The sequence below is a fragment of the Pseudopipra pipra genome, chromosome 7 (assembly GCF_036250125.1).
Source record: "Pseudopipra pipra isolate bDixPip1 chromosome 7, bDixPip1.hap1, whole genome shotgun sequence".
In the NCBI taxonomy this organism is placed as follows: Eukaryota; Metazoa; Chordata; class Aves; order Passeriformes; family Pipridae; genus Pseudopipra; species Pseudopipra pipra.
The window spans coordinates 6791887-6818183 of NC_087555.1; the positions used below are offsets into that span (position 1 = coordinate 6791887).

At 40.3% G+C, this 26297-nt stretch overlaps 1 protein-coding gene across 4 annotated transcripts in view; it reads left to right on the forward strand.

Annotated features, from left to right (window-relative positions):
• The window catches only part of SPAG16 (sperm associated antigen 16), a 385479-nt gene that overhangs the window by 209315 nt on the left and 149867 nt on the right, over positions 1 to 26297 (forward strand). For all 4 annotated transcript variants that reach the window (XM_064660354.1, XM_064660355.1, XM_064660356.1 and 1 more), the window contains exon 13: positions 18813 to 18939. In XM_064660354.1, the coding sequence (XP_064516424.1) occupies positions 18813 to 18939 (127 nt within the window). The remainder of the gene's footprint in view (positions 1 to 18812; positions 18940 to 26297) is intronic.

Genomic DNA, 26297 nt, shown 5'->3' on the forward strand with positions numbered 1-26297 from the left:
GTATCTTGTTAGTAAGGCATTAATATAGTCTCTTATTTATGTACACAAAAATAATTGTTGACACCTTTTGCTTTTCTACAACAAGACTTGGAATATTCACTTCTTTACCAAAATGTCATATATATATGACATTAATTCCTAGTTTATTTGAATAATTCCTTCTTTTCTCTTAAACCTCCACTAAAATTCTGTCATAACTTCTCTCCATTTGGTAACTGCTGTTTATAGTTTTGTTTCTTCTCACAAGAAGCATTTTAATTTTGGGAAATTTAGGGTTAGTGCTTACTTTGAAGACATCAAGGAGGGATGGAATTTGTTTCATGAGAAGCCCCTCCTCAGCTCTAGCTTTCCTTGGAATGATACCATCAATGATGGTACTGCATGTTTACTTTAATACACATCTTGGTCGTGTGTAGTGCAAAACATGCTGAAGTTTATTTTAAGCTGCTGTTGTAGTTTGGAGTGGATTTTTTTTTCTTTAGTCTCAATGAAGTAATTATTTAATGTTGCTTGAGTTGCCAAGTTGACTAGTCAAGCCATTTGCCTTGTACCATCAGAGCAGTGTGAAAAGGCTGGAGTTCAGCCTGGCTTCTCCTGGCATCCTTGACACTCATACTCTGATTCTTTTTCTTCCTTTTCCCTTATGCAATGGACAGCTTTTAAATGAAATATTTACTATCAGATGTGTAGTCATTTTTCACCATGCCAAAGGCATCCATACCAGGATCCTGTAACATCTCCTTGGGAGAAACTCATAAATATTGTCAAAGTCAAAAATGGAGCTATGCTTTCACATTTGGAATTGGAATGAGGGTGTGTAACCAGCCCTTGTCCAAATACCCCTTTTCAGGTGACACTTGTCTGACTCACTTCTCAGTGGGACAGAAGCCACAAGCTCTTCTGGCCACATACCATGTTTAATTGATTCCAGTAAAAGTGAAGCTAATCTATTTTCAGAAAAGACAAATGTCCTCCAGGAAATTAGAAGGCAAGTAGAAGAACTCAGAGGAAATGTGGCAGGACCATCTTTGGGTAGTTTGTAATGTGTCTCCTGACAGCACAGCAGGAAATGCTTGCCATTTTGATAAAGGAGAATTCCCTTTGGAATCCTCTGAGGAGTGCTGGAGAGACAAGCTGCTATTAATCCCTCAAATCCAAACGAGGCCCATGCCCAAGTCTCCACATTTATAAGTATGCTACGGTTCCATAACACATTTTTCAGGACCGAGAAAATCTAAAACCTGGTCGTTGTAATTCCCAGAGAGCCAATTGTAAAAATCAATTTGAAGATGTGAATTATCAGGGAAAAAAATGCTATCCAAAGCATAGGTATTCAGTTAAGGGGAAAATAGAGCTAAATACTGAAAAAGAGGAATCTTAAAGTACAGAACTTTACAGGAAGTGTAGCTTGAATGCTGTGTTGTAAACTTGAAATTTAGTCGTGTTAGAGTTCGTATGAGACAACAGGGGTCAGTAATGAGAAATATTTAATATGGTCACAGATTTATAGTCAAAAAAGCCAGAGAAATCTTACCTAATTCCCATGGAATGCCTGAACTGGGCAAGTCATACCATTGTCTACTTTTGGTGAAACTAAACAAAGAGGTGAAGGGTTTTACTGGGGCCCATAGGGTGAGTTACAGCTGAAGCCATCAGTAAAACTTTCTATTCTTTGGTAACATTAAAAAATGTCAAAATTAGTTGTCTTCAAATGTTCCTACTGGGTGAGAATTTTCAGTAGTAGGATTTTCAGTAGTAATGTAGATTCATGAGAAACAGATGTTTCTGTGATTATTAATCACATTGTTAAATGTGACAGGAGCTGTGTAGCTTCTGCTGAAATGTTTGTACTGGTGGCCCTTGGCTGCAGGTCTGGATAAATCCATGTTCTCTGTGGCTTTTGCAAGAACTGTCCATGGCAATTTAGCCTGTACATAACAAGCATATTTGAATTTCTTAGTGGTTAGAGGGATTTTTTTTTTTTTAATCCTAAGAATATTATGACTTTTTTTCCAAAAGCATTGAATAGACAGAAATATAAGTGGTTTGCTTTCTGGTTTCTGCTACTGGTCTTGAACTGCACAGCACAGTTTTTGATTAATGGAGAGGGAAGAAAAAAAAATCGAGTTACTACTTTATTTTTTTAAAACTAAAGTGATGAATGGAGCTACTTTCTAAAATGTCTGAGTCCTGTAGGTATTTCTAGTAGGCTTACCTGAACTCTACAGTTGTTATCTACATAGGATTTCCATCTTCTTTTATGGAAAGATAGTGGAGAAAGTTGCACTTGATTGACATGAAAGGATGTATCCCTTTCTTATCTCAGAAATTTCCTTGTTTGATAATTTTAACATCTAATATGGCTTGGAAAAACATATTAGATGCAATTGGGGATTTTATGTTCTAGTTGTCCTCTGTCAGCCCAGGGCTGCACAGATTTCCTAAATTATGTCTAGTTGGCTGAGAGATTCCCCTTGGACAGCAGTTGCTTTATTTAAGTGCTGAGGTAGTGTGACCTGGAAGTTGGACAGTTTTCTCCTTGGTTTACCTCACTTATCAAAGTGCCTCCTAGGTTCCCTGACAGCTAATTCGGGAGCAGGAGGAATGATGAAGGTAATGCTTAGGCTTCCTTCCATCAAATCCCAACCAGAGCAGCTGGCAGGTGCAGAAAGCTCAGTCCACTCGGATCATGTGTGATGTAGGAGTCTCAGGTCTTGGATTTTTCCCTCTTTGACAAGGTGCAAGTTGAATTCCTTGTCTTATTTGCAAGTGTGCAGGTACTGTAACTATGGCTCCTGCAGAATGTTATTGAGATCTTGACAGGGTGTTTCCACTGCCCTACATTCGGTATTCAAATGCAGAGGATCAGCACTGTAGACATGCAGCACAATTCAAGTCATAGTATAGTTTTTCACTCCAAATCCAGGCTCATTATCTTCTCTTCCCTTCATGCTACAGTCACTCATTACTGGCAGGCTTTTCTTTACCTCACCTGCTCTCCTAGAAATAGTCTTACAGTATCTCAACCAAACCAAAACCGAATTGTACCACCAGAGTAATTCGTACAGCAGTGAGAGCTGTCAAATATTATTACAGAATTCAGGGAAGACAACAGTTCATTAAAATGATGTATTTCTGTCATCACAACCATATCCTGTCAGTACCAGTTAGTGCAGCTATTACACACACAGTCTGTGATCCGTGTTAAAGTGCAGCACTGTTACCCAAAATCACAGTGTGCTGCAGCACAAGTGATTGCAGGTTGTTCCCCTGTTTGTGTCCCCAGTGAATTAACCAGAACAGGAATACATCTTACTACTCACAAGCAGCACTACTCTGACAGGCATACGGTGAATGGTGAACTGTTTGTAGCTGCTGATGTCTTCTGGTTTGAAATCAAATTAATTGGTCATTTGGTTTCAAAAGTCTGCTGTAATGGATGCCTTGATATATGTAAATTCCTGTTGCTTGAATTCTTGTCCCCTGGCTCCAGGCAGTCTTCAGGGATGTGTGTGTGTGAGATGCTTTTGGCATTTCTTTTTTTTTTTCTTCCTTTTTTATAAAAAGAATTTTTTAAAGGGTTCAGATGTTACACAAAACCTTGTATTGAGAGATTCTTCCCTCTCCCCAAATGCTGTAACTCTGGTTGTCTGGCATGTGTATCCTGTTAAAGCAAACTACACTCATCTTTGATTAGCCTCATCTGGAAAATGAACACAAATCCTTGAACAGTTCTTGCATATAGAAGATGTGCCCTGGGTCTTTTATTGAAGATGGAAGACATTGAATTGTGTTTGTACCTCCTTAAAATGTGAACAAATACTGTTTCCAGCCCAGTAGTGGTTTTCTCTGTGACAGTTTTCAAAAACTTGGGGCTCATTTCTGTCCTAAATCTTAAATTTCCCTAAATGGTTGGACCACATACATATGATACAATTATTTTGGTACCCTGTGTGGATTGAGACAGACCTCAGACTCTTCAGAATAGGCTTTGAGAGCTATAAAGCCCATATCCACATGAGACAAGTGGTTAAGTCTGTGAACTATTTACACTTCCAGGCTGAATCCTCTCATGAAAATAAGGGAGGGTTGCCTTAGTGGAGGTGAAGATCAAGATGAAGAAAACAAAAATGTTGGCACTTTCCCTTCTGCACTTCAATATTCAGCACAGGTTTTCTGATGTGAATTGAGACACATCACACAAAACCCTTGTTCTAGGATGACCAATATCTTTCCCAGCTAGGAATCAATTCACCATCTGCAAGACAATTTTTATGCATCTATTTACTGAACTCAGAGCCTGCAAAGGCCTGTGTGTCTGTGGGAAACCTATTAAATATGTATTGGAATTATCCACTTGATGCAAAACCAATGAATTTCTTTACATTTTAGTGTCTCTTTCAAACCCATTTCTGTCACCCAAACAAACATTCTAGATAATGGAATCTTAATATTGAGACTGCAGTAAAATGTCAACAAAATTTGTGAATTATTTAATACAGAGCAGACGGTCCTGGGGCGTTTGTGTTGCATAAAGGGCATGTGAGTTGGCTGCATGCTGTGAGCATGGCTGAAGTTCTACTGGTATCCCTCCTCTGAAATTCAAAGAAAGAAGTAAAAATACTGTATGTGATCTACTGCAGTTACGTTCTGCCATTTTAAAAGCCCTTTTGGTAGCTTTTTATTTTAATGTCAGAGTTCGTTTCACTGTAATATAGATCTGAGCTAAGTGTGTTTGGCAGGTTAAGATGAAGATAAGGGTTTGAGGACAGAATAAGCAATGCTAGGTGGGAAGTAGCAGCTGGCTCTGCAGGTAGAAAAAACCTTAATTCTAAGTGTGTCAGCCTTTTAAGTGATCCATATCAGGTTATCAGTCATGGCTAGACAATACTTTGATTACATATTCAGCACCTTCAGCAATAGTGTAAACCAAGCTTTGCTATGTGCAACTGAAGATTTTAGTAGACTTGCTTGATATATATGTATCAACAAGATAAGGTGATGTCACAACTTTTAGAATTGCAATGCTGGAATTAAAATCCTGTCAAGTACTGATATGTTGGTTATCAAATACACCAGTCAGGCTTTTGGGACTAGAATTTGAAATCCTGATTACTGAGGTTCTCTTCAACAGGCTGTGGAAGAGTTCAGGTGCCTATGTGTGTAAGGTGAACAGCTTTTGCATTTGCAAGTTTGGGAAGAAAATGAGGATAAGATCATCCCACCTCAAAGGTAGACATCCTTCCTTCTCCTACTCTGAAGTGTCCACTCCTCAGAGAAATTGCTGCATTTTCCAGTCCCCCTGTATTGAAAACTTGCCCATTGTTAGGAATGGATTAGATGTCCCAAACTGGTCTGATTTTCTATCAGACTGAGGGCAGATTCATTTTCAAAGAATCAAGGTGCACACTTCTCAAATTCATTTTAAGTCTATTTATATTGCAAATGATTGGATATTGTTTCCATTAATGCTCAAGATTGAGTAATTTGCTGATGAAATTAAAGTCTTTTTAAATTAATTACTAAATAAAGCAAAGGACTCTCTCCCCTTGAGATACATATTGAGATCTATAAAAGGAGGGAACTAAACCAGTACTCTCATAGTTTCTGCATGTGTTTCAAGTTAATCTTTCCCTCCAGCAGTTGGCAAAGGGAAATCCAGCCCTTTCCCAGCTCTGTCTGGGGGGAGTGGGGATGGTGTAGAATGTAAAAATGGACTTGTAAGAAAATAGCAGATCAAAGTGGTGGGAGGTATCCTTGGGAATTTAGCTCTCCATATTCTTTGTTTGAGTGGTTTTCCTGCTGAAAACACGTTTCCAATCCCATGGTTTGCTGCACTGATCTCAACAAACATGCACCTGTAGCTTCAGTCAGTAGGCCAGGCTTTTTATTCTTCACTCCAGCAGCTGCTTGTTAGAAAACCTCGAATGATATTGTTTTTGTTGTGGCTCCGTGTTTAAGAGCACAGCAAATCCATTATTCATAATACCTTCCCAAGTTCACAAAGCCATTGAATAGCGCTGCATAACTCCTTAAAGCTGCCACCCACTCAAATCCATTTTATTTGGACAAATAAAGAAACTCTGCAGTGAAGAAAACCAATTTGAAAACACACTGAAATTCATTTTCCTCACTTAAATATTAAAGTGCTTGTATTTATTGCGTTTCAGCCTTGTTGTACTGTTTTCAGAAAGGATTTGCTCATTTAATAGGCCTGAAGAAGTTTCAGTAAATTTAGAAAGTGGAAGAAAATAAACTAACATACGACAAGGGTAACAGTGCATTTTATGCAGTGAATCTGCATGCTGGAGATTAAACCCATCCATTAATATCCTGTGTAATTGCATGATGCTAATTCACAATACACAGCCCTGGCCCAGGCTCTCGTGGTTCTCTGCACTGTTGCAACTGACTGTTCATTCAAACAAAAAATATTTTTATTTCAAAAATAACAAGGTTTGCAATACAGTAATAAATAACTGGTTTGCAATACAGTAATAAATAAGGAGAGGTCTCTAACATTCACTTGCCATTCCATTTTTGAGTCTGAGACCATAGGTTTTTCTTCATCTGACTTCCTTGATAAAGGCATTTTCTCTTCTGTATCAGAAAACATTAAGACAGCTTCTGATAGGACCATTCATGGTGTGTAGATAGTTTTGGGGCCCAGTGCATGTGTATGGGATGCTCAGGGAGCAGAGCTGGCAGAACTCCCTTTACATGTGCAGTGGACAGTGTGAGCTACCCATGCTGTTTACAGGAGCCTTCCTCCAGATGGGTTGGGATTAAAGATAGAAAAGAAATATATCAAAAATAATTTTTTTAAAAAAATTCATTAAAAATAAATTAAGAAGGTGGTGAAATTAGATTATGAAGATCTGGTACTGCTTTTACTATCCTGTGTAGGATGTTATCACTTTAAAGCTAGAGTAGCAAATGGATTCTGAGGTAAACTAATGATGGAGTTCTTGTTCGGAGTTTTAGGGGGTAAAGGAGATTTGTTGGGTTTGGTTTGAGTTTTTTTTGGTTGGTTTTTTTTTTGTTGTTTTTTTTTTTTGGTGGTGGTGGTTTCTTTTTTTTTTGAGGGCTAATAGCTGATTTAAGTCAACTTTGTAAAAACTGTGTGGATGTAGTTGAGTTCTCTACATTTATTCTGCCGGTCTCCTATATAGTTCTTGTTCAGTTTTTCCCTGTTGTCAATAGTTTTCCAACAGTTGATTTTTTTTTTTTGAAGGAAGGTGAGGGGTTTGCATTAGAAACAGCGCAGACCTAGGGCATCCATCATGTGGTTTAATGTGACTCTGGGCAGACAGAAGCCTGAGAGAGCCATGGCTTGTTCTTCCCCTTATCATCTGCTGCCTGAGCCTGGTAAAGTCACGGAACAAAGTTCTCACCTCAGCAGGTGTTTGGGGTTCTCTGCATTTCACACACACCGAGAGCTGGATCTTTAAAAGTGCCCCAAGGGTCGACTGAAAATATGTTGGAGTGGGCACACTGTCACTTTTGAAAATCCCATTGTTTAGGCACCCAAAAATCATATGAATCTCAGACTCTGCGTTGTCAGGGAAGTTTGGAAATCCTGTCCTAAATATGCAGATTTCTGGAGAATATGGTATGATAGATCCCTGTGGGATGAACTTAGGCTTTGGCAAGGTATTTTGGGCTTTAGTGTTACAGGAGTGGTGTTTTTGAAAAAAATGTGCTGTAATATACTGTTACAGACTTAAAATCCTATAAAGAGCAATTATTTATGACATTGTCAGTGAGTTTTCAGAAGAAATAGATCAGATCAGCCTCACAGTGAGATACCAAGATTCAAGAGAAAATGTGCATTCCAATACAGGACAGTAAGTTTATCTGGTCTTCTGGTGTAAAGGTATTTCACATTTTATTTTTCATTGTCACATTTCTCATTTTCCACGTTATGTCTCACCAGTCAGTAGTTGTGCATATAATGCTGTATTCTTTATTATGTGATCATGATGAAAAGGAAGAGAATGAAAGAAATTACAAAGAAATTCTTCAGGATGGTTGGAATGCACTGTAAAGGGCATCTGAATGATGAGTTTAGATGGCAATATTTTTTTTCATGACAACGTTTTATCTGAACAGCAAAAGCCTAAAACTGTACAATAAGCTGTTTGGTTAGAACTAGTTCTAACATAGGCATTAATATACACACACACAAAATTAAGCCACTTGGCAGTGATCCATCACAATATATATATATTGTTAGCTTTCAAAATCAGCAGCAGTATGTCCTTGGAGGAATTGAGACATCTGGATTGAGCCGTTCAGGGTCAGCCCGAAAAGGCAATAGTTTTACAGGTAAAGTTTTTGTCATAAAAAATAAAATAAAAAATAAAATAAATAATTAAAAAAAAGACAAAATAATAAGATGATGACAGCTCCATATTGCCTGTGAAAACAGGACATGAGTTCAGTGCTGATGTCAGCTGATATGATAATTGAGGATAACCCACTGTCACCAGGGAGCGAGACTTTGCTTATTTGGCTGCAGAACTGCTGAGCAGAAAACGCGCTTGTACTCGCTCTGCAGTGTTTAATGTCAGCTTAAATGGTTTAGATCTATTTTATTATTACTGAGATTGCACTGATCTGATTATCTCGTACCCATATGCCTTGAGGGGGTAGGAGATAATTGTTTAATAAAATAAGGCTGTGGTTTTCAATAAATGATTTCTGGTGCTCCTGTCTTCACTGTCCCACAGAAAAATCCCTTATGGAAACTTGATTTGCAGAAACTGCTGAGCAAGGGTTACAGTCAAAAAATAATGTAAGCCTCACCTTTCTGATCTCAGTGCACCACGTCCCTCAACCGAGGTTAGTAATTCTGGGATAGATGGTTCTGCTTTCTGTGTGTTGCAAGGGAGACACAGACAGATGAAGAGCAGATCATGTTCTAGTTCCTGTCCAAAGGACTGAAATGGCATTTTATCCAATAACTGTGAAATACAGGAGCTGACCTTGGAGGGGGACTGCTTCAGATCTTGTCTCTCTGAGTGCCAGGACCATTGGTCTGCACAAAGCTTTTTCTTCAGCTGATGGAATTTATTTTGTGCCTGTGGACAGACTCGATGAAAAAGTTAGGAAGTCATAGCCATGAACAGATGGTTTAACACGTGGGTGTTGACTTCCCTGAGGCAGAGGGAAGAACTAAGTCTAGATTTTGAAATATGGTCGAGGAATGTAGGGGTTGTGCTCCTGCATCATGCTTGGAGTGGGTACCAGTGCAGCTTCTGTGGGGTCCAAATCCCATTAGGGTACATTAGAGATGTTCTGGGAATGCCCACTAAATTGAGTTCCTTAGAGCAGTGTTAACAAATCTGTTGTTTCTGGGAGAGCTATCTATTGCTCTGAGAGAGCATTACTCAGTAAGTCAGAGTAAAAGGACTTTGGATCATGCCTAGGCATTGTTCTTTTACACAGATTTACAAGCAAGGCCTTGTCATTGCCTTGGTCTGTATTTGACCAAAATGGTCCTCGGAAAGGACTCTCAAGAGCCCTTTTGAGGCTCAAGAGGCCCATTTTGAGTACAGATGCCTGAATCTTCTTCCGGCTCCATGACTTTCAAAGTCATTTTTGATGACCTAATTCTAACCCTGGGTATCTTTTTCAAATGAAAAATAATCCAAATTTGAAGCATATAAAAATGCGTCTCACTTCTGAAAAATCTGGACTGTAAGTAACAGGCTTCTGTTCAAACTAAAGTAGCTGAAATAAATTACCAAAATTGATTTAGAGCCCAATTTCAAAGGAAAGTGAGCTTTTGCAGCAGCTGTTGCCATGAGCTGAAAAATGCCCTGTGCTGCCAACAATTAGGTGTTGACTAGTGAGATTCTAAAGATACCTTGACAAGACACAAGGTTCAACCAAGCCTACACAGTAACAGGGAATGAAGAACATATTGCAGTCTGGTGTGAAAATGTATGTGCTCTATAGCAAAACTCCAGAACATGTTTGTTGCAATTCAGGACAATCACGTGGTGTCTCTGAGACAGCTATGGGAGTGCTAATTTCTGTTGTGTTTTTAGGCTAATTTTGGCAAAGTGATGTATCTTCTGGTCCTGGTTCAGCTGAACATTTAAGAAAATCCTTACATTTAAAGATGTGCTCCATTCCAGCCACATCTTTAAAGGATTCTACAGTGTCACTATATTAATGTAGAAATCTGTCTGATCCGGTAATTATGGATACTGTTCTTCTCATCCAATGACACTTATTTTGAGTGTGCACTGTGATTAGATTGGTGTAATTATATTGATCTAAAATCATAATGCTAACAGGGGAAGTTAGAGCAAAAAGACCATAAGCCATTCTTAAGCAGAGATTTTATGTCTTACTGTTTTATCTTTCCTTTTTAAAAAATTAGCTTCACACCAAACCCCCTTTTTCTGGAAGCAAGAAATAATAAAAATAATAATACTTCTTACACAACCCTTTGTTCAAAGAAATGTAAGATGTTAATAGGCTGAATCTTCAGTGTAATAGAAGTAGATTCATTATTCATTATTCATGTTTCAAGCCAATAAAAAGAGAGAGATTATCGACAAACAGTTTTCACACCTTCTAATGAAAGACTAAGTACAATATTATTATTTTAGTAATTTGCACTTTTCACTCATAAAAAACATAAAGCTATTGTCAATCATATTTATTATTCTCAGTGGTTTTCAAAATTGATCCTGGGTTTGAGTGGTATTCGAATCATTCAAACAACAAAGGGGAATTGATTATATTTCTTTTTTGTCTCTTTGTGCCAGGGAGTTCTAACCAAACATGGCACCGGGGAGAGTCTTTTGTTCTGTAAAACCCAACCCACAACTATCTGTGTGCACTTCATGCTGTGACACGTTCAATAACTGTTGGTAGCAAATACAGGTTCTTGTTATTTTCCAGGCTGGCGTCAGGCAGTCAGCACGTCTGTGTTCACCACCACAGCAACCAGTGTGCCCTTAAAACCTTGCCTGGCTGCTTTTCTGTCCAAGAGGTTTCTTTCCTCAGTGCTGTGTCCTCGTGCACTGCTCAGTATCTCACTGGTGGGGGAAGTTTCCACATGCTCAATAAATGCACAGCTGCTACTTAAACACGCCCAGTAGAGCTCTGCCAGAAAAATAAACACGGTGTTATAATTGGCTGCTTTTCCACTAATACATATTCTGTTACATAAATTACAAGGAACTGAGGCAAATAAGCATTTTAATCCCAGTGGTGAGGCATGAAGTTTTGCAACCTCTTTCTCCTGCGTTCACAGAATGCTCTTTCAAGGACTGTGATTATTTGGCTGTTATCTAATTTCACCACAGAATAGAAGTCTGACTGGAGCATTGCTTTCTGCTGGTTAATTATAAATTTATTAGGGGAATTTTGTCCAAATGTCCCTCACTATTAGACTTCGCTGAATCTGAAGTTCAAGCTATCAGACTTCATTTAATGTAATGCATTGCCCTCTTTTTCTGTTCTGCATGTGCTTTTTTTGTATTTTTTTGTTCTCAGGTACATTCAATTTTCCCTTTCTGTGTATTATTTGCCAAAGAGGCTGTTTCAAGTTATAGAAATAGGACAAAGTAATTTTTAGAACAGCAAAATATGTAAGGAGGCAAGGTCCCTGGAGATGAAATACATTTCCAACACAAGAAAATAGCTTTCCTGTTCTGTTTGGGTGTTGCTGTTGACAGAGCAGCTCGTTAGCAGCACACAAATGCGTCGGTGGGAGTGAGGCTGTGCCACCACTGTGGAGGGGATGCCAGGGAATGGGAGAGTTTGGAGTGCAAGGAGGGGTTAACACGAGCCTGTGGGCACACTGATGGACTTGCTTTTGGCCCACCTCCCTGCTGTAGGCAGATTGGAACACTTCTGTGGTGCCTGCAAGAGTGAACCCCAAAACATGTGGGACTAGACTGGCTGGGGGAGGGCTCAGTGTGCTCAGACCTCAGCAAATGAGATCCACAGTTCCGGGCCACTCGTGCTCAGGTGCTGCCTTTCAGCTTTCTCTTAGGGTTTCGCTGGAAGTGGGAGCTTGCAATGTGTTAGACAAATTTGGATCAGACAGGGGGGTCACCTGAAGGAGTAGAGGCATCCTGTGTGAGCACAAAGCTTGGCTTGCATTGCAAGGTGCTCCTTATACCAGCAGAGCCAGGACAGGATTTGGGCTGCAGTTCCCTCTGGCAGCAGGGTGGAATCTGTTCACCTACCGAATCTCTGTAGTCTTTATTCCTGGTTTCAGCAGGAGCTGAAGCAGGGCTGGTGATGGAGTTGAGTCTAATAAATTGGTGTTAAAGGAAAGCTGCCATGCTCAGTTCAGCCCCCAAAAGTAAGGGAAAAAGAACATTCTAGATCTCAGAGGAGAAATCTGAACTCTGAAAAATAAACTGCTGCAGCCTCTCAAAACTTACCAAGTAAGACAAAAAATGTAACTACTGACGTTCACTTAGGTTGGTTTAATGAAAAGACACAGTTTGATCCATTTCAGAACCTCTGTGTTCAAACAGTAGGACTCCTAAGTTCTCCTTTTTTAAAATGAGGTCTAAGAAAAGACTGTAACAGGATTTTATTGCAAATTTACAGACTTGCTGAGTCAGACGAGTAATGTGTGTTTATATGTCTAGAAAATATTAATAAAACATTTCTATCATGTTTGGGGTTCTTTCTTCCTTGGCTAAGCCTTCCTAGTTGGGAAGCCTTTGCTTGTCTTTTGGCAGAAGGAAGAAGAAAAGGACAGAGGAAGGGGAAGAACTGCACCCTTGAACTTACCAGTTAAGTCTGTACCACTTCAGAGCTCAGTTTCCTTTTACATGCTCAATTTACTGTGCACCAGACCAAAAGTGTGAGCTGTCAGGCTCCTGTGGAGATAAACCTGGATCTAATCCTGCTCCTACTGCCATCAGTGGCAAACCCTGTGCTGCTTTCAGTGGGAGTGGGCCGTGCACCCCACGCCTGTGTGATTCAGCCAGCCCTGCACGGCCCAGCTCAAAGCAGCCTCTGATGTGAGTGATGGCAGGAGAGTTTAATGCTTAATCCTGCTTCTGCTCACTGGGAATTTAAAAAGTGTAACCATTACAATTGCCTGAAACCAACAGTGTAAAGCAATTTCACCTGTGTGAAGCACTCAGGAGTAACTGCAAACTGACCCTTGCTAGAGAAACCCTGACTTACAGCTTCTCTTTAATTGGGGGCCTGCTCCTTGTTTTGTGGAGCACCCAGATTGCAGAGATTAAAATGTTCCACCAGTGCTGAGTATGAAGATAAATAACACAAAGAAGGATTACTTTTGTATTTTCTTTCTAAACATTTCTAAATACTGGAGAAGAAATGTTTACAATGCCATAAAAACAGTGGTGACATCTCCTTTAGCGCTGCATTTTCCGAGTGTCAAACACTGGTTTGAGAGAGGGCACAAACAAATGTTCACAATTTGAAGAGAGCCCCGTTTTATTGAAGATAAGTAATAGTTGAACAAAGTGTTTGGTATTGACAGACTCATACCATCGTGTCTCTTTTCAGAGACAAATGTACTTTATGGAGGAAGTGTCCTCACATGTCAATGTCTTAGAAAATGTGTTACATTTAGTGAAATAATGGGTCAAGGAAAAAAAAAAATCACTGTCGTAAATGATGGTAGGCACTTTTTACTGAAATACTGGTGGTTTTACGTTCTTGACATGAATAATTGGATGTGTCATATGTGAAGCTACCTAGAAATAAAATAGAGGTCATAAAGTGTAAAGACATGATAGGATGCATTTATAACAGCATAAACCAAACTGGCATTTTAATGTCTTAAGCCAGCCCATTTGCTATACTTGGCCATTGATCTTGGCTGGGAAAGTTCTATGCCTAATTTAAACACATTTTGGAGATAAAGCCATATAATGGGAAAGTGATAGTATTTGGTTTTGTTAAAAATACTCTCCTTTTAACTGTTACAATTATATCACAGGGTTGGAGACAGGTTGTGGTGTGTCCTTACAAAACTTCCTCAGAAATGTTGTGTCCACCTTCCTCACAGGTGACTCTGGTGTAATTTACCCTGGCAATTCCCCTGCTGGTGATTGCAGCTCACACAGAAGAATGTTATTGAACAGACATGAGAGAGAGAGAGTTTAGTTCAGTCTTTGTTCTGTGGGATGATTTGAAAAGCAATTGTTGGGGAAGATAGTACAGTTTGGGAGTACCTGTGCATTTAATGAATCCCTCTGGAAGGCATGTGAAAAGATGGTTGATAGAGGCACTGACTCCAAAGAACATGCTTAAAATCTCATTAATTTCAATTGGCTGTATAGGTGCTTTTAATTACTATACTTGAACTGAGATTTAATATGGCACAGCAATAAAAGAAGTAATTATGACTACCCAACTAATCACTAAAATGGCATCACCCTCCACTCCCCCAATTTTTCCAACAAAGCTGAACATAGAAACCACACGCTTTAAGAAAAAAAAAAAAAGAAAAAAAATGAGGAAAGGAGGCAGAGCTTGTCCTGATTTCATAGGAGCACCAGCATGTGTGTGTTGGATATTGGGTGTTTTAAAAAAACACTTCTAAATAGCAAAAGAATAGGCAACGTGTGATCTGTGATTTCCTGAGCTTGTGGCTCAGGAAATGAGTGCTGACCTGTGCAGGCTGGGCACTGTGGGGCCTTGAGCCATGAATATGTACCAGGCAATTGTGGAATGTTCCCATCAGGGTGTGCCAGCTTGGTCTCCTTCCTGAGTTTTAACTCCTCTGTGCAGCTAGGAAAGGATGCAGGGGAAGAGGAATCTACCCACTATCTGTATTTTCTTTTCAATTACTGTGCAGTTGATGGAATATCTAACTGGTGCATTTTTTGGCTACTGTTGTACATTAGAGGAGAGATGGCAGCCTGGTAATATTCAGCGGAGTCTCATGTGAGTGGAAATGTTTCATATCTGCTGTTTTCAATGCAGTTTTACTGAAAGCCCTTTGGAATTTGAATGAACCATTCTGGGATGTGATTTTCAAAACAGAAGTCTCTAAAAACTGAGCAAGTAAAATTTTCTCGTCACTGCTGAGCTAGTGATATTGGTAATGGTTCAATTAAAGTGAAGTGCCAACATTCATGGAATAGGTGTGCTTCTTTATAAGTATCCAGCCATGTTTGAAAAGACAAATCAAAACCTGGTGAGCTAGAATGAAGGCTGATTTACTGATGGACATAATTGCCTTACCTGGATTTAAGGGAAGGGAATTTACTCTGTAGAGAAAAAGAGAACATTGAAGATAATTAGTCATGAGCCAAGAAAATGTGGTGTTAGCTGATGTTTTATGTTGAAAAAGTAGTAGTAACACAGCATGAGTGTTGGAATTGGCATCTGAGGTGAGATTCAGAATAAAATCTGCAAAATACTGAACTACTGAACAGTATTTCTACTGTGGCACCATTTATTCAGGATCTCTTTCTCTGTCACTGGATATAGGCAACAAGAGTTATGCAAATGCCTAAGCTGCTATTCATAGATGATCCCCTCTGTCTTCTGAGCTGGAATGTTCAGAGATGGTGAGGTTTATATCCATGAGGCTGTGTGTTCACAGTGGGGAAAAAAAAACCTTAGTGAATGTTGCTGCAGATTTACTTTAATGTAGATAAACTTGAACCACTAGATAGAATCATGAGCTCCCATGAAAAACAGGGTGATGCTCTGCCCTTCCCATCAACTTCTTTTTTATGGAAAAAGAACATGTAAATAAACTGTTGGCCTTTCTGACCAGAAGATAGCTGGTATACAAACCAGTCTTGCTGAAATTATATCTCAGCTGGAAGGAAAGGTGAGTTTATTTTATGTAGCAGTTGGAGGAAAGTTCTTAGAAATATTCAGTCAGTCAGTTACCAGAGTGGTAAATTAAATCTCGAGAGCCAGAGCTCGCTCATCAGCACGCAGTGATATGGAAGTGCAGGCAGCTGCATCAGGTCTGGGGGTTTATGTTCCTGATGGAAAAGTGCAAATCATTTCCTTCTCTTCTGCTGCTGTCATGGTCCATCACTTTAGTCCATTTTCACCTTGCTAAGGGATTCTGAATGGGCCTTCCTGCTTTGCCATCTAATTAATCTCTCACAAGCCTGTTCTTGCAGCCTGGCTGCCTGGGATGGTCCATATCTTACATCAGTGCCTCACAAACAAAATATTCTGCTTTCCTTCCCCCTCCTTCCTTTTCCTGTGCTCTTTCACCCTGAGCCCTGTCAAGCATGTTGAAGATGCTGTTCTCCCCCAGTCTTTGAAGAGGACAGACATACATGCTTTTATTGCAGGAAGATATCCCCTTTGGTTCTAATGGAACACTGTCACACTCTGGTATGTAAAGTTGTTTTCAAAACTAGTAAGTGCCCAAAAAATACACAGCAGGATTTTCCTTGTCAGAAACTGTTCAGCAACTCAAAGTCTTTACAGTGTAACAGGAAAGCAGGAAATCATTGGGCACCTTTGAAAAATGGCATACCTATAGACAAATAAAGGTGTAAGATCTGAGATGAAAAAGGCATATTCTCTGGTGTAAAACATTGCCATGAGTCTGTGAAACAAAAAAATTACTTTATTGAAGTTACTTTATTGTCATAGATCAAGTGATCGTGAATATCAGATACCTTGTGCACTGAGCACTAACAGCCACAATACTTTATGACTACTTTAAAATGAGTCCTTGTGATAACACATGTAGGCTATATAGCAGATAACACTGGATAGTATAATGTATTGGCTATAATAGAAAAACATAGATTCTGTGAAATGATACCAGTGGAATCTAATATTTCTTTGAAATCTATATCCTGGGTAATATTTCTACTCAGAAGCTACTTATCTCCCTCCTGGCCTCCCTTCTGTGGGGACAGGCTTGGTGTTCAGCTCAGCACAGCAGATGGTTCCAGTCTGGGAAGTAGAAAAGCATTAAAATAGGTCTGAGAAGTCTCTGTGTTAGACCAGTGATCAGGGTGATGTCCATCCAAACCTTGCAGCTCTCCTGGCCTGCACCTGATCTCTAGAAACTCATCTTCTGTGCTGTTGATACAAAACCCGCAAGAGCTCCGAGAGTCTTCTGGTGACATACAGGCAGGAAAAAAAAAAAAAAAGGGAAAAAAAATCACATCTTTAATTCCTCCCTTCTGACAGCTTCCTTAATAAATTTGGTAAGAAATTTCTCTGTTAAGAGCCACCCAGTAATCCAATTTGCAAGCCCCAATGATATATTCAGCAGCCAGCTCAGGGGAGGTGTGTTTCTACTGTCAGAATCACAGGAGCAGGGAATAAAATTCTGAGCTCTCACTGAAAGCTGCAATAATTTACGATGAGTTGTTGGCTTTAATTTTTTCATACTATTTTTGACTCAGCTGAACAAAGAGGATAGAACTGCTACTGACTTTACATTGATTAGATTTTTCCACAGTATGCTCACCTACCTGTATGTTTTCACAGGATATAATAATACAGACACTGCACATTTATTTTTATGTGTATCCAAAGAAATCATGGAGTGAGACCTGAATCAGTGTGGGCAACTCTTGTGTACAGCCATAATGACTGATAAATACCAGTTCATTTCAACTGTCTCCCCTCTTGACCTGCTTCTCTAGGAGTTAAGCCTTTGCCGTTCTGTTCAGTTTAAAGAATCCCAGATTTGTTTGTTACCTTCTGTGTTGTCCTGGCGGGGCGTCCTTGGGCTCTTCCTTCTCTTCTCTGGGACTCCAGTTTAAGGAACGTTCTGATCTGGTGTGTACACAGAAAACAAAGCAAAACCTAAAAAGTTTTCACGGGATCATGGGCCGTTTTGTGAGTGAATAGATTCTCTACAGCGGTGTCATCGTGGCTGTGTGTCTGTTCCTTACGATGGGAGAAGCTTCCCATCTGTATCAGGTTCATACTCTCAGTGAGAAGGATCAATAGTGTTGTCTCAGAAATAAAGTCATTAAAAGAAAACAAAACAAAAAGGTAAGAAAGCAAACAAACAAACAAAACAAAAAGCTCTAGGGTATTGCTTCATAGCTGATGGACTGGGAGAAGGTGCAGAAGTTGGGTGTCTTCAACCTTGAAAGAACTTTCAGAACCATTTCACAAAGTAATTCCTTTTGAGCTGTTGTCAGTTCATGCTAAGTACCTTGATTCTTGGGGTACACCTCTGTTCCCTCACATCTGCTTTACAAACAGAGAGCTTATAATGGCTACTGGTGTGCTTGATCCATGGTAAGAGACCTCTTGTTCAGGGACAAGGGATCTTGGGTGTCCACAGTGACAAGACTTTACCCTCCCAGGCATCACTGAGTTTCTAGAAACCTTTCTGAAGACCTTGAGAGAAAAGTAGGATTTCCAGCACTCTCTAGCTTTCTTCAAGGTGCATGTTGACACGGTCTAGTAGGTTTTTCAGACCCTTTGTAAGCAAGAAGGAATATATCTTTGAAAGAAATGGTACTGTCCCTATCCTACCTTTTCATCCATATTCCCTTTAAACTCTACATCAGTGAGGTTTCTGGGGATGCACCCAGGAAACATCAAGTGGTGCTTTCATTGTGGCTCCTTAGGATTGAATCTTTTAAAACCTGCTTCTTCATTTCTTTTTGCCTTTCACTATAGCCTTCATTGCTGGGAAGCAAACACCAGCTGATGGGGTTTTATTGTTGCCCCTGTGGTGTAGTGCTTGGGTGATGAATAGCTGTCAATGTTCAGTTGTTCTGGACAGTAGCTGGGGAAGAGACAAGAAATGTGTCAGTCATTTATCTAAACTTGTCTGCTGTTTTTATTCCCCTGAATGGCAAATGCTGTATTTCTGTTATTTTCTTTTTCAGTGAGAGATGCAGATACACGTTGCGTGGCCATAAAGATTCTGTGAACAGCATTGAGTTCCTTCCCTTCTCCAGCACCGTTCTCACGAGCTCTGCTGACAAGACTTTGTCCCTCTGGGACTCCCGAACGGTAAGCGGGCTTTTCCTCCGTCTCTCCTGAATTCAGGCAAAGCGGGGATGTGGATGGTGTAAGGAAAATGAAAGCCAGGGTAAAATCAAAATAGAAAGTAAGGGGTGATGTGGCCATAGAATGTTCACTGACACAACTATTGTCTTCTGACTAAAAAAATCACCATAATCCCTTCCTTGGCATCTGAAAAGATGGAGTCATCCCAGTGCAACAAATGGACATGGGTTGAGATCACCCAACACACAGGTAGCTGAATTAGGTGGTAGTAGTTTTAGCAGCTGATGGTCTGGGTCTGCAAGACTGCAGTGCTGCACACTGTGCTTTGTCAGTTCAACAAACAGAGAGCTCAGGGTCAGATTTGTTGAGCTTCTCTCAGCTTCTTTTGTCAGCTTGCTTACAAAAGTCCTGGCGTGTACTTTGAGTCACATACAAAGGAAATGGGGGGGAAAGTGCCTTAGGAGAAGCACAAGAAGAGAGAAATACAAGAAACCATATAGAAGTGTAATATATTTATTCCTCTTCTAGGAGGGATCTGCCTCCCTGCCCCCAGAACTCCCTGCTGATTCCTCATGGAATATGTATTACTGTCTCCATAACATACCCCTGTAGGTAGTGACAGAAACTCTGCATCTCTTCCTTTATTCTTCTCTACCTTCATTCTGTGGTATAGGTACTCATGGATTGAGTGCATTGCAGAGTGTATTTGTCCCTGCTGCTTTGCAAACCAAATATGCAAATCCTGTTCAAGTAGAATATGAGAACAAGACAAGAGGAAGATTTTCCTGTTTCAGCGGAAAATGTAATAATTACTGCTGCAGTTGTGGTATTTCTCATGGAGCAACTTTTGAAGTTCTCAAATTGTTCCTTCAGTTGGTATTATGGCCACTTTGCACTTCTCAAACATTGTAAAGATACAAGATTGCAGCCCAGAATAGAGAAGGTTGTTTTAATGGAAGGGGTTTGAGAGGAAGTAGGCAAAGACCTACTGCTCTGTATTAATAGGTGTTGTCATCAGATCTATACAAACGTAGGATAAGAAAAACTGCCATGAAAATGACAGATGAATACTTGAGATGCTCATTAGGCAAATTCTATTTATGGATCTTAGAAACAGACTGAATAGAAGGTCCTCTAATAATAATAATAATAATAATCCTGGGCATAAAGCACTATGAGTTAAAATGAAGCTATTCAAGACTCATTATTCTTACACACATTGGTTTGTAAGAATATATGATATCCAAATATGAATAATTCAAAAAGAGGGAAAAAAATCATTGAAATACAAACAAAAGCAAAATACTTAGTGGAAAAATAGATTTCTGCTTTGTTTTGTTTTCAGTAAATTCTGCAGTGAACTTTATCTTGCAAATGTCTCAGTAATCTCCTGCTCATAGCAAATTAAGAGTCATCAAAGAGTTTTCCTTTGATAAACTCAGGGAGAAACCCTGCTCTATATTTGCTCACCAGCATTGTTTTTCAGCTTTGGGTAATTTTGCAAAGATAGGAAGGACCTTTTGTGAAAAGAAAACATTATATATGGCATTTGGGTGTATGTTTATTCTGTTGAATTTTTCCCTTGTTCAGTGGGAAATCTTGCAGATTTGAGATATGTGCCCACACTGAAACACCACTTGAAGTGGTGAAATCACTGTGAAGATGCCACCTCCTTCTAAATGCTGAATGATATTAAATGTTCCCTCCAGAAAGAAGATGAATTATTTTCTCCCATTAATTCAGAACAGAGTATTTTCTCACCTCTGTGAGATCAATTAACATTAAGGAGTACATTTAAGATAATTTTAATGAAACATGAAAATCATACTCTGGTTTGTTTTCTCATAAATTAGATTCCTATTACTAATCATATCTTGCTCTTCAATCATTAAGTTTAGTCAGCTCTTTATTATTAAAGATAATGGATACAGAGAACTGTAAGTCAAAGCAGTGTAAGTTGAATGGACAATGAGCTCTGGATTTGGGGCAGAATGGAACATAAATCTTTGTAATTACTAAGCTGAAGCTATAATGCAGCCTGCAGACTTTGGAAACGCAGGGAGTTACTTTTTCCTCCTTTTTTTTTTTTTCCTGGCTAACATATAGCAAGATCTAGTGGTTAAAAATACCTGCAGCACATTGGCTATAATTTTAAACCTGAGATATATGTTGCCTATAGGGAAATGAACACACAGAAAGATGAATAGTACTTGGATGATTATGGCTCTTTCCAAACATTCCGGGAGAGTTACGGGTACGGTGTTGGGTTTGGATGGGAACCATCCTCCTGCTGTGCCAGCCAGGCAGTAGATGAGATGGAGGAGGCCGAGGCTGCAATTCATGGTAGGAATCTCTTGCCAGTAGAGCTGAAGGCTCTGGTGCCAAGATAAGCTGCGGAATTTATTCCTCTCTCTGCCAGTTTCATAGAAAGACAAGCGCGTTCTGGCTTTTCACCAGAGGATTTTCTCGCTGACACATCAGAATAAGCATCTCCACTCATGAATTGCAAAGTGTGTCCAGTGATAAATGTGAGAGGGGCGGGGGGGACGTGACCCCCAGAGCACAGGTTCACCTGCCCGAGTTAATTCTCCTCGTGATAAGCGCCCTGCCACTCGTCTGCATCTCCCACAGGCTGGGCAGCAACCTCTTGGGGCTACTCAGAGTTCTCTGCATAACATTTGAGCCAAGCTGCATCTTTCTGAGACAGATAAAATACCAAATATTTATACACTTAAATAATTAAATAGAGGGGGAAAAAAGTACTCACATTTTTCATTCTACACATTTGAAACTTATTGATTTAGTAACTATCTCATCCGCTTTCTGATTTTTGAAATGTCAGGTTCTGTAACTGGATATTTCATTTCTGAAATGTGGAGAGACTGTCATTTTAAAGGCAGCATTCTGCAGTAATGCCCCAAGGAATGTGTCTGACAAGGATTTGGGAAGACGTGTGTGTGCTTAACCAAACAGTCCCATTCACAGCAGTGACACTGTTCTCCTGAACCATCTTCAGCACATGCACAGCTCTGTAAAAAGTTAGCCATGCAATGCTCTTTTTCTGTTTGATTTTGTGAAATACTAAGCATTTGATATATTGTTTGATAATTCTTGTCCATCTTGGTCTCTACTGGTCACTGATATTCAAGTTTATTGTTTTAATTATCCGGGAGATATTTCTAACTTCATGCAGTGTAGCCCAGTGATTTTTAAGATGAGCCCCATTTTTCTGCAATCCTCTTGCAGAAGATTGCTGTGTAACACAAATGAAAAGATCCCATTTCCACCCCACTATCAAACTCATATCCCTGACATCCAGACAGGAAGGCATCAAGGATGTCAGCTTTTTACTATTTGGGTCAAAGATGACTCGAATTGGGGTAAGACAGTGCAGCAGAACAGTGACCAGAGCTGAGTTCTGGCTCTGAGCAACAGATTTTGTCCTTGACAGTAATTTGTGGTCTGAACAGCCAAATCAGGAGCTGGAAGCTCCAAGGTAGTGTAGTTCCTGATGAATAATGCAGGCACCAATTTCAGAGGAAAAAGGAAAAAACAGAATGAAATTGTCCAAAATCCTGCCTGAACAGCAGCAAATAGCTCCCAGTAATAACTCATTGTCAGTGAGCCAGAACCTGGCTGTGGCCATCAGGCTCCTCAAAGACTGCTGAAAAGTCTCCTCCTGCCCCAAAGCAAGGAAGGAAAGTGGAGGCAGAGCCTCCTTTCAGGCTCCTGCAGAGGTGTGTAAGCCCCTGGAAATGGTTCATGAGTGTGGTGCAGCCACACTTTATACAGCAGGGCTGGATGGACCCTTAGAGCTACGTTACACTCAGAGAAAGACATTAGGAAGAAGTAGTGAAAAGAGAGAGAGGCAGCTGGGTGCTTCTTTAGGGCAGAGTTTTGTCTTCAGATGTGACATTGGATTAAAAAGGTTCTTACATACAGCCCTTTTAAAAGCATCGTTTCCTAATAAACTGAGGCTTCTCTACTCACAATGTGCTTATCATTTTTTTTGCTAGTGGCTCTTGAGCATTAGCTGAGGGTTGACAGAGTTTCCATGCAGTTAGGTGCCTGGGCAACAGCAGGGAACCTAAAAGAATGCCCTACCTGGTAGGAGAAGAGGCCGTGGGTGCACAGTCCTGCTGCCAGGCACCGCCCTTCCCTCAGCAACCCCCCACCGGTGTTCCCCAGAGTGTCACAGGTGAGATACTGCTTGGGGCTTTTCTTGCTTTGCTTTTCATGATCTACCCCACAGGCTCACAGAGCCTGGAACAATCTCTCCGTGCTTTCAAGGCACAGCACAGTAAATCCCCAGGAATTCAGGGCGCTGCAATTTGCATTTTTGCGGTTTGTCAAAGGGCTGCGGCTGAAGGCACCGAGATCATTTGAGGACAGTGGCCATTTCAAAGGGCTTGCACACTGTGTCCTACCAGAGAGTCAATAAATACGTGGGCATGGCAGTTTTGGAGCTGTCAGCTGAGGTTGCCAGCTGTGGTGCAGCATTTTAATGATGAGGACTTGGCTGCCCCTGTGCTTCATATGGATGTAGAATAATTGCAACAATGCTGATCTAAAAGCTGCAGTCTTGCAATTTTTCCCTTCACAATACAGCCCATCTTCTCCCACCTTGCTGTGGTTCCTGTTGCAACTGGGCAGAGCCTGAAAATTAGTTAACTCTTGATTCAATTCAGTGGAGTTTTTCCAAACTAGTGATTTCCATAGATAACCTTTTTTAAATTTTATTCTAATGAAGTTATCTTTTAGACCACTTGTTTTTTAGTGTTGATTTTGTCTCTATTTAGTAGTTTTTAAGTTAGTAATTCCCTGAAATATCCTGTTCTATTTTTGTTTCTTCCAGTGAAATATAAATTATCTTTTAGACTACTTGTTTTTCAGCATTGATTTTGGCACAACTTTTTTGTCAGTGGATTTAAAGCATATGGGAACACCCAGATGTTTGCAGGGATGCTGCCTGTCTATGGTGGGGGTTTTTATGCCTGTGTTCCTTTGGAGGGGGCATTCATGAGGCAAATCCAGGAAAAATGTCAGAGTATTTAAGGATCAGGTGTATGAGACAAGCACTGATCAGCCAAAAGGAGTTATTTTGAAAAGCAGTCTGGTTGAACTTAAATTTTTTGGCCTAGTCCAGTTGATTTATCTCCAAGTAAACACCTTAGACACAAAATTATCAGTCAGAATATCCTCAGGGTATTGGATTTGTCAGTTTTATTTGAACCCTTTTGAACTTCTGAGGAATGAATTCAAGAGCAGAGTGGATAGACAGGATAGGTCATTTAAAAAATCTTTGACAGGCAGTTTATGGTCCAAATCAATCCTCTTCAAAAGTAGGTCAAAGATTGAAGTTGTCAGTATTGGAGACAAAGAGTTCTTCCATGCAAACTCCAAATCTCTTAGTAATGTAATGGAATTATTTTGCTGTAAATAAAGGACATGCAAGGATAAGTTCAATTCCTGGCATGAAGTGTAACAAATTCTGTATTCCTGATTCTGTTGTACATATTTGTAAATAATGGGTTCATATTTTAAAACTCCCTGTCTTAACATGAAAAGGAATTTGAGTCACAGAAAAATATGAAATCAAGAACAAATAGTTATGAATAAAGATTATGTTTTCTCTCAGAAGTAATATCATGAAAGACAAAAGTAAAACTTGAAGGGGTTTATATTAAATCTGTTTGGGATGCTTTCCTAGAGACTTAGTGCCAGTTTTGTCAAAACCAGAAGTATGGATGAGGAAAAATGTGTCGACTTCTTTCTAATCTTGAACAGTAACTGGAAAAAAAGCTTGATTTGGTCACCATAGTTTTTGAAAATGCTACCTTCTGGCTTTCTTCCAAACCTTCTGTGAAAAAGGCAGACTGAAATAAAATATTTCAAATAATGAACATGTAACTGCAACTTGGATCAGCTGACCCAGATGCAAGTGAGCAAATATTCTATGTTCTTGTTTTGCTGGGGGTTTTTTTTCTTCCTGAGAGGCAGGAAAAGCACTGCCCCTCAAACTGTGTGTGGCTGCTGTCCCCAGAATAACCCTCAGACCGGAGACATGTTTTTCCTTTGGCCTGCCATTGCTGACTTATTCCTCCTTTGTCTTGTCTTCCTGACTTGGCTCCCAAATCAAACCATTAAATCCATAGTTTAACAAACTGTATAATCAGTTGATCTCACAGGTTTGGGGGTTTTTCCCTGTTAGACTGGGTTTAAATTAGACTAAACTTTTTAGATCAGACGAGTTGTTCTGTGAAGTTTAACAGTTGGACTTGATGATCTTAAGGGTCTTTTCCAACCTAAATGATTCCATGATTCTATAACTCTCAAGTTTTATGTGAATTAGTGGCTCTTAAAAGGTTCATTGACAGGCCTGGGCCTATGCACTGGATGTCATAGTCCTGTTGCCAGTGGGAATTCAGCCCCTGTTAACAAGTTGCCTTGCTCTGCCTTGTCTCCACAATGTGGAAAAGCTACATCCTTAATTTCAAGGAGGAGTCTTTGAGAAGACAAGATAGTTCTGTGTGTTAAAGCTTAATATCCTGCTTGACTCCTAATTCATGTGAAATGTATAAATGGATTTATTTTGGCAGTGATGTAGTTAGTTAGTTAAAGCAACATCTTTTTCATCACGATGTTCACAGTTATTTAAGCTGCTATTAGAGAAGAGAGCAACAGGTCCTCTGGAGCCTGGTGCTTCCCTTCCTGTTGTGGTTTCCCTGAGGACTTTGCTTAATTTTCCTCCTTAGGGCCAGAAGTTTGCTGCCTTCAGGCCAGGCTTCTTGCAGTGCTGCCCAGCCTGGTTTTAACTTACTTGTGAGCAACTCTTGGCTCCTTTCTTTTATCTTTGCCTCTCCTGGGGTTGGAGCAGCCCTGTGATCCTTGCCTAGCAAGCTGTAGGCGTTCCTGTCCTTGAATCCCCATTTGCTGCCAAGCTCCCCGAACTCCCAGCACTCCCCATGGCCTCCATCCCTCCCGGCAGGTCGCTGCAGCCACCGGGCTGCAGGGGTTAGTGCCCTTCACCAAAGCTTCTCTTCTAGTTTAAGGCTCCCTTTCATCCCGGCGCTGTTTCCCTCGGGTTCCCCAGGATGCTCCCCTGTGCTAAGGGTGGGTGATGGGGAGTTGTTTCCAGCCCTCAGCCCGAGGGCTGCTCCCGGGGAGGCACTGTGGAGCGATGGAGTCAGGTGGAACACATGCCTGCAGTTACAAATGAGGGACATCCGTATTCCAGGCAGCAGGCAGGGCAATTCCCACTGCACTGACGGCTCCCTGGGATGGATCACGGACACTGACAGGTTGCAAACTTGCAAGGGCAGGCAGAGAGGCAGCGGTGCAGGGAAGGGGGGTGTTAATTC